Source organism: Pyricularia pennisetigena, chromosome 1 (assembly GCF_004337985.1).
Source record: "Pyricularia pennisetigena strain Br36 chromosome 1, whole genome shotgun sequence".
Classification (NCBI taxonomy): domain Eukaryota; kingdom Fungi; phylum Ascomycota; class Sordariomycetes; order Magnaporthales; family Pyriculariaceae; genus Pyricularia; species Pyricularia pennisetigena.
Window position 1 is genome coordinate 4,784,236 of NC_043740.1, and position 11,298 is coordinate 4,795,533.

At 55.3% G+C, this 11,298-nt stretch overlaps 3 protein-coding genes across 3 annotated transcripts; 2 read left to right on the top strand and 1 right to left on the bottom strand.

Moving 5' to 3' along the window:
* Positions 1–519: 519 nt before the first annotated feature.
* Positions 520–1,647, top strand: PpBr36_07893 (uncharacterized protein; the record flags this gene model as incomplete). The annotated part of the gene is made up of 1 exon (XM_029895026.1): positions 520–1,647. One exon carries the CDS (start codon positions 520–522, stop codon positions 1,645–1,647), a length of 1,128 nt encoding a protein of 375 aa, XP_029748563.1.
* A 2,941-nt stretch (positions 1,648–4,588) lies between these two features.
* On the top strand, positions 4,589–6,970 carry PpBr36_07894 (uncharacterized protein; the record flags this gene model as incomplete). Its single annotated transcript, XM_029895027.1, has 2 exons — positions 4,589–4,982; positions 5,250–6,970. The coding sequence occupies 2 exons, from the start codon at positions 4,589–4,591 to the stop codon at positions 6,968–6,970; spliced, it is 2,115 nt and encodes a 704-aa protein (XP_029748129.1).
* A 1,378-nt stretch (positions 6,971–8,348) lies between these two features.
* PpBr36_07895 (uncharacterized protein) lies at positions 8,349–10,692 on the bottom strand (the record flags this gene model as incomplete). The annotated part of the gene is made up of 3 exons (XM_029895028.1): positions 8,349–8,903; positions 8,992–10,011; positions 10,111–10,692. 3 exons carry the CDS (start codon positions 10,690–10,692, stop codon positions 8,349–8,351), a joined length of 2,157 nt encoding a protein of 718 aa, XP_029748562.1.
* Between the last annotated feature and the right edge of the window lie 606 nt (positions 10,693–11,298).

The window sequence follows — 11,298 nt, forward strand, 5'->3', positions numbered from 1 at the left end:
GGCTGGGTGCGTCGGTGCATGACGCAGCTGTGCATTCGCCCTGCATAACTCCGCTCAGGCTCGCTTAGTTAACCTCGCCGTACCTTAATTAGGCTTCCAGAATCATTCCACTCTCCGTTCATCTACTTCATTCTACGCCTCATACCCGTTTTTGTCGACTAAGCAGTTTCCATCGTGTTCCGGCAAGCGTATCTTTTCTTATTTTTGTCGCTTCTTCTTCTTTTTTTTTTTTTTTCTTCTCCTCATTATATTTTATACTCAATACCCGCAACAATCAAACCACTCAACCCAGTGCGCCGAGCAAGCTCGCGTGACGCCCGACTCCGACTCCCTGATCTGAGACGTCACCGGACGAAAAAAAGACCGACGCAGCCGCCGTATTTCAAAAGGTTAATTCACCCTCTCAAAAAGAGACAGATTCACAACTGCAAAATTCTCAACCATCACGATTGTCATTCATTCTCATCAGAAATAACACAGCAGATCACACACCCCGAAACCACAACCACGATAACCACAATGCCACCGCCAGTCGAGATCTCGATCCCCAGCACCACAATCTCCCACCCGAGCGGCGGCGGCAAGCCCTACACGTCCTACAACATCACGCTCCGGCTTCCGCTGCGGTCCTTTGTCGTACAGAAGCGCTACTCTGAGTTTGAGCAGCTCCACACCGCCCTCGTCTCGCAGGTCGGCGCGCCGCCGCCCGCACCGCTGCCCAGCAAGAGCTGGTTCCGCTCCACGGTCAACAGCATCGAGCTGACCGAGAAGAGGAGGGTCCAGTTGGAGGAGTACCTGCAGACGGTGGCCAGCAGCCCGGACAGGCGGTGGCGCGACACGCCCGCCTGGCGTGCCTTTCTCAACCTCCCCGCCGGCAGCACGGCGCCCTCGGCGAACAGCGTACACGGCGCCATCACCACGACGGCCGCAGCCGCGGGCGGCGGGGTCGTCGACGCGGCCGAGTGGATCGAGCGGCACAGACGCATGAACGACACGCTGCGGGACGCGCGCTCCTGCCTGGCCCGCCGGGATGCGGCCGCCGCGGAGGCTGGGTCCGGCGGCGTGGCGGGCCTGAGCAGCAGCCGGGCGGTGGAGGCGGGCGCCGCGGCGAAGATGGCGCTCACGCAGGCCGGCAGGATGCTGAGCGCCCTGGAGGACGACCTGGGCAGGCTGAAGAAGGAGGGCGCGCTGGGCAAGGGCGAGGTGCGGAGGCGCGAGGACATGGTCAAGGAGGCGCGCGAGGACCACAGGCTGCTCACGCAGCTCTCGGCCACGCTGTCGGGCGGGGCGCCGACGTCGGGAGGCACGGGCGGAGCGGCCAGCGCGGCGGACCGGGCGGCGCTGGTGGGCAAGGGCAAGCCCAGGCAGGGCGGCAGGGTGCTCGGGGCGCCGCTGCAGGAGACGGAACGGACGCGCGAGCTGGACAATGCCGGCGTGCTGCAGCTGCAGAGGCAGACGAGGGAGGAGCAGGACGAGGACCTCGAGGTGCTGACGCGCATCATTCGCCGGCAAAAGGAGATGGGGCTCGCGATAGAGGAGGAGGTCAAGCAGCAGACGGAGATGCTGGACCGGATGAACGAGGACGTCGACCGCGTCAGCGGCAAGATAAAGGTCGCCAAGGACCGGACGAGGAAGCTGGGCTCATGACTGGGGCTGGGGCTGGGGCTTGTGTTTAGGGGCTGGCTGGGGCTGTTGGAGGTGGTTGTCGTGGTGGTGCGGGTTTTCAGAATGTCCCTGCTGGGCATCTTGTGGTTTGCAGAGGCTTCGCTGCTGATGCTTACCGGGAGAACGAGAGCGTAGTATGGGCCACAGTCATTTCACGGCTGCGACATTATATACACGGTTGGATTCGGGAGCAAATATTTCGTCATGATGAGAACATATTTTCTATGTGTTAACTTTAGAGAAAGAGTGCCTAGAACAGACAACATTGAGTGTTGGTTGCCCCCTATAAATCGACGTCGGTCCATCAAGGTACTACTATTGGCACCGACCAGTATACCATGCCTGAGTGTCTCCTACCCTGGAGTAGAGAGTAGAGTTTGAGGGGCCCTGTGGTTTTTTTTTTTTTTTTTTTTTGGATCCTACATGATGGGAAATATCACGAAAAGAAATCTGACAAGATATTCCCACGTCCAATGATATACCGCCGATGATTCTATGTTTTGCAGCAGATTGAAATCGGGGGGATGCTTTATCGTTACTTTGTTCATCTGGGAGTCATAAGAAATGTTGCTTTCGTTGACTGCTTCGACGTCACCAAAATCCTTTGATAGCTGAGAGCAACCCCTTCCCTTAATTACGATTGCGCTGATCAAATTGCGAATGTGATGATGGTTGAATCACAAGTAGAATCACACTTGACTAGCAGGATTAATGATCCAAAAATGCCTTTTGTTCAATCCAAAACCCGTGGCCAAGTCTCGGCCCCCGCTGCACCTTTACGTCACGCCACATCGCTACACCATGGGTTACCATGGCAACAGACGCGGGAGCACTGTTCCAGCCAAACGGGCGATGAGTTGGCCATCCATTCGATTCGACAGCGTGATGAACCCAGACCGCCCGATTTACTTTTCTGTGTTGCACCGGTCACAGACAGAGGGTGGCTTGGATGGATCGTATCCTTACAATCGGTTGTGATCTTTTTGTTTGCCTGCTGCTTTTTGCATTTGCATTCACATCACAGTGCTGGCAACAGCCAAGACATCCCGATCCTTGGACCTTGTCCAGGTTAACAACTGCATGTAATGCGTTCTTTGCCTCCTGGTTCCGCTGTGCAGGTGTTGTCTGACTATTCAAGTTCGAGTTGATGAAATTATCTCAATGCACCAAGGAGAGGAAGTTTTTTTTTTCTTCTGTCTCTCTCCGCTTACTGGCGTTTTACCGATGCGACTGCATCTTGCAACGCAAGCTGCTTTGGGCTTTGCGCAACTTTCGGTATCGGCAGCGGCAACCATAAATGCATGAGTTAGTAGGGTAACGAAGAGGGTTTGAAAGAACTCAAAGAACACATCAAATTGCTACAGCTCGAGTAAGTTAACTTTCCACTGCGGTTAGAGTATGAATACTCGACTCTGCAACGTGAAAGAGATATAATATTTTTATCACCAAAACGGATTAAGTTGAGTTGCTAGCCCACAGATGACGACGCTTATAAATCTTGTTGCAAACTGTTCGGCTTATCTTGTTACCAGAGGATGCGACTAGGCCGAACTCTTATCACAAAAATGGTCGACCAAACGGATGGTTATGGCCAGTTCAGTTTCAACTCCTCATACCCTGAACGAACAAATATTAGGCTGTCTACCACCGGCAATATGTAATATTTGCTATAGGGGTTATTGTCGATTTCTGTTTTCATGTTGATACAAGTGCGGAACAAAGCACTGACTTCGCGTTCCCAACCGAGTCGGGGGTTCGTCACTTTTGCTTTTCTCCTAGCTAGCGTCCTGGGGCATAAATGACAGGAAACCATTCCGGTGGAAGTAGACCCCACTGCCCAACTCGTACCGAATGGAGCCAGCTCACCTTCATCGCTAGTCTAGTCTCTCCAAAGTATGGGCGTTATGTCTCTGATCGATACTGTTGTCAAGACGGTCTCAGTAGTTCCAGGTTGTCCATGCGCGATGAAGAATACCATTGTTTTCCTTGGCTTTTCAGGGTCTTGACTAAACCTCTTGTTCTTTTCCGTTCGTTTCATTTCTTTTTTCGGCAACCAAGACTGAGAGGCGGTAAAATCGGGTGACACTCTGGGGGATGGGGGACGGACGGGTGGGGGCGGTAACACTTTCCCACTAAAGATCAAACCATAGTTGAGATGACATCCATTTTGATTGCTGGCACCTCAGCCATCCATCCATCCCATCTTACCACCCTGCAAGCCCTGTACCCATCCACTCATTACCGGGTAGTAGGTACGGAGTATTTCATTTGCCAATGTGTTTTGTACTCTTTGCTTTTTTTTTTTTTTTTATTATTTCCACGCGAGGTAGGACAAACAGAATAGAGAAAAGATTTGCATCCGTTCCAAGTCAAAATCAAAATAAACAAATCCCCTCTCCCAAGGTGTCAACCCAATCGCCCTACCCAGATTTTGGCTTGCATCGGGCATCAGCGGGGTTTGCATTTGTTTGTCTGCCAATGGAGAACAACCTCTGCAGCGGAACAAGAGCGTCGACTGGTTGATTGGCACATGCACTTCGTGCCGTTGCTACGGGCCGTGCTTGTTGACCAACCGTGGCGGGCCACCCCACTGCTGGGTAGGGGCTGGAACTAGAAGGGGCTACGGCAAGCAGCACCAACCCATGCAGAAAACTACCCCTGCCTTTTTTTTTTTTTTCTCCCTTTGTTTTTTTTTTCTCCACACTCACTCACTTTCCCGTTACCTCGAAACACAACTTGACCACGAGTCACTGCAGATGGCTTTGTGTCTAAACCTACATTATCTCGGTACTATTTTGACTCGAAACATCAAACAAGAAATCCCAATTTTGGTTTCAATCTTCATTCCCAAAACTCAATTCAGCTTTCCGAGTCAAAGCTGCTTGCTTGCTCGCCTTAGCACAATAACCAAAAACCCATAACCATGAGCGGCGGCCCTCCGCCCCCGCCACCGCCGCCGCACGGTGAGAACCCCAAGACGACCCGGAGCGGCGGTCTGCCCCCGGGCAAGTACGATGTCTTCATAATACCTGAGCACTCGGCCGGGTCCGGCTTCTTGTACCTCCCGTCTTTGAGGCCCAACACCAACAGCTTCGTGGCCGGCTTCGCCTCCGCCATAGTTCTCGTCGTGCTGCTGCAGAGCATGGCCCCGGCCTTCAAGCTGTGGTGGTCAAACTTTCAGGGCATGGGCAGCATGGGAATGGCCATGCTGACCGTTGCCGTCGGTCTCGGCGCCTGGTCCTTGGGTAGAACGCAGCAGGGTGACGGAGGTTTCCGAGGAGGTGGCGGTCAAGGCCACTCGAGGCATAACTCCCATAGTAGTGGACCCGGAGCTGGCGGCTTTGGGAATGGCAGCGCCAACGGCGGGTTTGGAGACTCTGGACCGCCCCCACCTCCGCCCCGACACGAGACACCGCCGAATCAGAACGGTGGTCCACACCCTCCGCCGCCTGGCTCAGAGAAGCCGAAGCAGTCGTGGCAGCAACGCTCGCCAGAGCCCGAGCAGCACCATCACCATCACCAACAACAACAACAGCACCAGCAGCACCAGCCGCCGCCCCCACCGCCGCCTCCACCGCCAAAAGAGGAACCCAAACCGGAACCAAAACCTGAACCCAAACCAGAGCCCAAGCCAGAGGCCAAACCAGAACCTAAACCGGAGCCAAAAGCAGAGCCCAAGCCAGAACCTAAGCCAGAACCTAAGCCGGAACCCAAGCCGGAGTCCAAGCCGGACTACAAGAGCGCCTGGGAGCGTGCAAGGGAGGAGACGCGCAAGCGGGAAGAGGAACGCAAAAAGAAAGAGGAGGAACAAAAGAAACGCGAAGCCATCGCCGCAAGGCTGAAGCAGCTTCGCGAAAAGGAGGCACGCGAGCGAGCCGAGCGGGAGAGGGAAAAGGCCGAGAAGGAGGCAAAGGAAAAGGCGGAGCGGGAAAAGAAGGAACGCGAGCTCAGAGAAGCTCTCGAAAAGAAAGAACAGGAGCTGCGTGACCTGCGGGAGAAGGAGCAGAGAGAACGCGAGCTCCGAGATCTCAGAGCCAAGGAGTTGGCCGAAAGGCTGGCCAAGGAGAGGCTCGAGAAGGAAAAGCTCGAGAAGGAAAAGGCGGAGAGGGAAAGGCTAGAAAAGGAGAGGTTAGAGAAGGAACGGCTAGAAAAGGAAAGGCTAGAAAAGGAACGGTTGGAGAAGGAGAGGTTAGAGAAGGAAAAGGAAGCACAAGAGCCTCGCAAGGGGGGCTCGTACGCATTCTCGGGCAGCGGCGAAAAGACCAACCCCTGGCCCAACGGGAAACCGACTCCCGCTCCTCAGCCCGCCTCCCCGAAACCGCCGGCCGCGCCACGATCAACAGCTTCAGTCCCGTCACCGAAGCCCGCCCCGCCACGATCGACGGCTTCAGTCTCTACACCACCCCCCGCCACGCCGAACTCGAAGCCACCACCACCCACCGCCAGAAGCTACATGGACGACGAGGAGACTACGTACTCGTACCGGCCGTACGACAAGCCCAAGCGTTCGCACCACCGCAAGTCCAACTCGGAGTACTCCGAGTCGTCGTGGGCGCCGTCGCAGAGCACGGCACGTACAACGCCGCCGCCCTCGATGCGCATGCCGTACAGCACCAAGGACCCGGACAAGATTGTGATTCGGGCCGTGTACGGCTTCCTGAACCAGTTCGCCAAGACGCCCAGCAGCCAGCTCATTTCGGGCCAGGCGCCCGTGACGGACGGGCTGATACTCCGCGTCACGACCGAAGGCCTCTTTATCGACGACGACGTCCGTGGCGTACCCCAGCGCGAGTGGGACGTCAAGGCCTGGACCCTCAAGCAGGTCGAGGTCTGGTGCCCCGCTCACGTCGCCGCCCTGGCCGCCCGCGACGACGACGGTCCCCACAACCCCAAGAAGAACCAGCAGGCCGCCGGCAGCTCATTCCTGCGCGGCGTCATGGGCGGCGCGGGAGCACGCAGGGGCGAGGCCCGCGGCGCGCCAAAGATGCTGCTGGGCGAGGAGGCCGACTCCCACCTCGCCGACATGCTGCGCGAGTGCAGGGACAAGTGCGGCCGCGGCCTGGCCCCCAACCTGGGCGGCGGCAGCATGTCGCAGGCGACAAAGGGCCTGCACCTGCTACGCGCTACCATCCGGGACCAGGAGGGCAAGCGGTACCTGTTTGTGGTCGGAGAGGAGGAGGGGTGGAAGGTCGCCGTCGGTTTGCAGAAGCTGCGCAAGGGGTCGCAGGTCAGGGGTCTGGGCGTCGCGGGCATGAGCAGCCTCGAGTCGAGGAACACGCTGGAGATGCTGGGCTGGTTGGCTTGAGATTTTCTCTCTTTTCTGTATGGACGACTGTTTTTCTTTAGTCGTCTGGACCCCTTATTTCCGCTCGAGTTTTCGGGGAGGAAATGGGATAAGTCCCTGGTGCGATCAAAATGCAGCATGGCGTGGCGGAGTTAGGACGCTTTTTTTTTTCTTGTGGCGTCTCCTCATCAATCATTGTCGGCGTTTTCGTTTCTGGTTTTCATTCGTTAAACGATGGGGAGCGAGCATATAGGTTGTCATGGGGTACATAAATACGAACAAGTTTGTTGATGGAGTCGGGCTGGCTGTGTTCAAGTGTGTTTTGACGGCGACCAACATCAGCCTGGAATGCAGGAGTCTTTGTGTCTCTTTTTTTTTTTTTTTGCCTCCGCAGCCGTGAAGCAAGCCCAAAAGAGATGCGATGACAGCTTCATGTGAGCCATGCACATTCCCTGTTTCAATTGACAAGGCCAATCTTTCGCAATTGCGCAACACTGCAAACATGGTCTCATCAAACACACAGCCGCCTTCCATTACCCACAATGGGTCTCATGTTGGTCGACGAGGGGGGAAAAGGGCAGTGATGCACCCTCGGAGCACCTCGGGCCCGAGATATTACCTTTCCAATCCCTCATTCAATCATACAGCATAGCATGCACGGCTCAGAAGCCAAATACAAGTGCCAAAATATATATATATATATATATATATATATATATATATATATATATATATATATATATATATATACCACCCTCCACGTGCAAAAAGATGTATAGAAAGGCCGCAACCAAAGCCGCCATGACAAAAAAAAAAAAAAAGAAAAAAAAGGGGGGGCCATCGACCACGCCGCTGCAGCAAGCTGATCCATCCACAGCAGAATGAGAAGGAAGCAATCCTTCCCGACCGGGTCGCGGGCGCCGCTGGACTCTAGGCTACCTTGCGCAGAGACAGGACAGGCCGGGCCTCGTCTTTTTTTTTTCTTTTTTTCTGTCATCCGACCCCAGTCCTTGCCATGGTTGCTTACTTGATACGCATTTGTATAAACAGCCCCTCGATGCACCTGTTGTACGCGACACTGTCCGCTGGTTCACACACATCGCATTCGCGGTGGGACTCCAAGTGCCAGAAGCGCGTGTTACCCGGCCTAGGAGACAAGTGATCGGTGAAGGAGTAATTGCATGATATTGCAGACAAGGCATGTAGGTATATATTAAACGAATGTAAGAGTGGAAACCTTGCAGTCAACAGTCTTCGACATGATACTGAACTTGAACGAAACCCCATGGTTAAAAAAAAACGCAATTTACTCTCTTAAGAATCGGTGCGCCCCTCCATCTGGGAGAAAACGCGGATCCAATTGACGAGGAGTCGGGTATCACATTATTGGCCCCTCTCTTCAGGACTTATCGACGTAGGCGCCCTTGGGCTCCGAGACGAACTCGTCGCTCGGCTCCTGGACCCTCTGGCTGTTCAGGCCCTTGGACTCCTGGATCTCGTCGTCCCGGCTGCTGCTGCCGCCGCTGCCGACGACGCCACCGCCCGTGCCGAAGCCCTGCCCTGCTCCTCCTAATCCTCCCGTGCCGTTCTCGACGCGCTCGTCCACCAGCTCGGGCCTGCCGCCCACCGTGACCTGCGGCATGGCCTCGCGCCACTTGCCGTCCTCCCTGCGCGTCTCGGGTATCAAAAAGTTGAAAAAGCGCGGGAAGATAAACAGGCCGACGATGAAGACCATGACGAGGTGCATCAGCGCAAACGAGTAGATGTATGGCGGGTTCTCGGACATCCTGTCGCCTTCCGGGTCGAGGTTAAGAAACTTGGGGTACGCAAACGTGAACACAAGCCCCACGGCCGGGGCCGTGATGTACTTGAGGCAGATGGGCCAGAACCAGTGCAGGCGCCAGTTGCTGCCTGTAGCGACGACGCGGTTGAGATCGCGCTTGAGCTGGTTGCCCTGTGTTTGTGGAAAAGAGGTTACATCAGCAATAGTCCATAGCGTTTAGACTCTTAACAACAGAACAAAAAAGTAGAAAGCAACTCACAGAGTAAAAGGCATTGTACCAGAACCGGCTAAGCATGGTGCTGTTGCCCCAGAAGCTAGGAGCAGCGACGGTGGGTGTCTTGCCCACAAAGGCGGACGCCAGCGCGCCGGCGATAAAGATTCCAAAGCCGGCGCCGGCACCAGCCTCGGCGCTCACCAGGTGGGCGATGAGCAAGCCGACAAAGTGCGCAAGGACAAAGCCGCCGTTGTACAGCGAGTAGCTGACAAGGCCAACCTGGTCGACCGCGTCGCGCCAGCGGTAGAGGGTGGTGGCGAACAGGCACTCGCACCAGACGGTGAAGAAGAGGGCCAGGTCGTTGACGAAGCCGTCGATGGCGTCGAGCAGCGCGAAACCAACTTCAGTGCAGTAGAGGAGCGTGATGAGGTAAGAACAGACGACGACCGTGGTGGAGACGACCCAGCGCGGAATGCGCTTGCCCCAGTCCGTGTCGCAGATCATGGTCACCAAGACCTCGTAAAGAGCAAAGACGCAAGTCAAGCCGAGAAGCACGAGGGTGAGGAAGAAGAGGGCCGAGAAGAAATTGGCACCGGGCATCTCGACAAGGGCCTGCGGGTAGTAGAAGAATCCCGAACTGAAAGTGCCAAGTCGGCCAGTTTCTTCAAGGGACAGGCCAAGGAAGCCGACAATGCCCATGACGGCCAGGGCAGAAATGATCTCGATGGCCGAGTTGCTAATGGCGACGATGAAGGCATCCTGGACGGCGTTGGAGAACTTGGAGTTGTACGACGCGTACGACGTGAAGTAGCCAAAGCCGACACCAATAGAAAAGAACATTTGACCAAAGGCGTCCTGCCACACAGTGGGGCCGGCGAGTGATTCGTTGCGCCAGATGCCGAGGTACAGGCGGAAGCCATCTGAGGCGTTGGGTAGAGACAGGGACCTGATGGCCAGGATGGCAATCATGATCAACGGAAGTGCCATGGTGATGTAGATAACTCGCCCTGTCAAGCCAACACCCTTGAAGGTGCAGAGCCAAGTAGCGAACCAGATAAGGAGACTCTGGAGATTCCGAGTTGTTAACAGCTTTGCTCGTTTTGAGAGACTGTATTTGATTGTATTAGATTTTTTTGGGGCAAAAGAACAAAAGGGCTTGCTTACCCATCCGGCCGTCTCGCCAACGACACGCATGCTGGGGTAGTACATCATCGTCCCGGGATCTCCAATCGGCTGCACGCGGTGGGTTATTTCCTCGAAGAAGTATGTGATAGTTGACCTGCCCTGCCAAGGGAGAGGGCTCTCGAAAGAACGACGAAAGTAGCTCATGGCGTAGGCCAAAATGGCAACGTAGTAACCACTGACGGAATAGCCGTTAAACACCATGGAGAAGCCGATGCCCTTGGCACGGTGGTTGTTGTTGTTCCATGCCGTCACGCAGCCTCCACGGTAGGCCTGGCCCAGGCAGATCTCGAGGCAGAGGATGGGAATACCGATAAAGAAGAGGGCAAAGAAGTAAGGGATGAAGAACTGCAGGCCGTAGTTGTTGTACACGACGGACGGGAAACGGAGGAGGTTTCCGAGACCGACGGCGCCGCCCATGGCGCAAAGCACAAACTGGGAGCGCGAGTTGAAGTTATCGCGACCATCCTCGTCCTTCTTGGCATCCGGTGCCACCAACAGCCAGAGCTTGCGGCCGAAGCTCGGCTGGGACGTGTTGTTGTCTGCCTGCACGTGCGTCGCCATCTTGGTTCGTTCAATTTGTGATGCAGATGGTCACGAGGCTGAGGTTGTAACAAACAAGCAGGAATGGAGACACTGGCAGCGCGAGGCAACGAGGAAGGGATTACACTTATTAAGTTTTTTTTTTTTCTCCTTCTTTTGCTCCATCTGACTTGCAACCAAAGTCCGCCAACATCCTGGGGCATTTGAGACCCTAAGCAGAGTATGGTCCTACCCACCTGCCCAATTGAGGATGCAACAAGATAGAGGCGAAAGCTGGGCTCATTCCCCAGAATCCCAGCAGCATGGAGCTGTGTGCAGTCCAAGACAATGCCACGGTGGTGTCGAATATACTGTGGATTTTGGGGAGGAGCCGATCTTCCGTAGTGAGCCAGTCAGACTCCACAGGGCTGCTTGGCGAAGCCATGGCAAAGCCATGGCATGGGCTGGGCGGTCTTGTATTGAGTAGAGCTCACCCTCGAAGCGTCAGATGAGCTTGGGCTTGGAAACTGATAATATTGCTGCATTGCGATTAGGATAACTTGATTTGCTGACTCGCTTGCCGTCGAGGGAGATATTTCCAAACGCCATCATTGGGCCGACGAATAGTCTCCGCCAACGCCAAGGTCC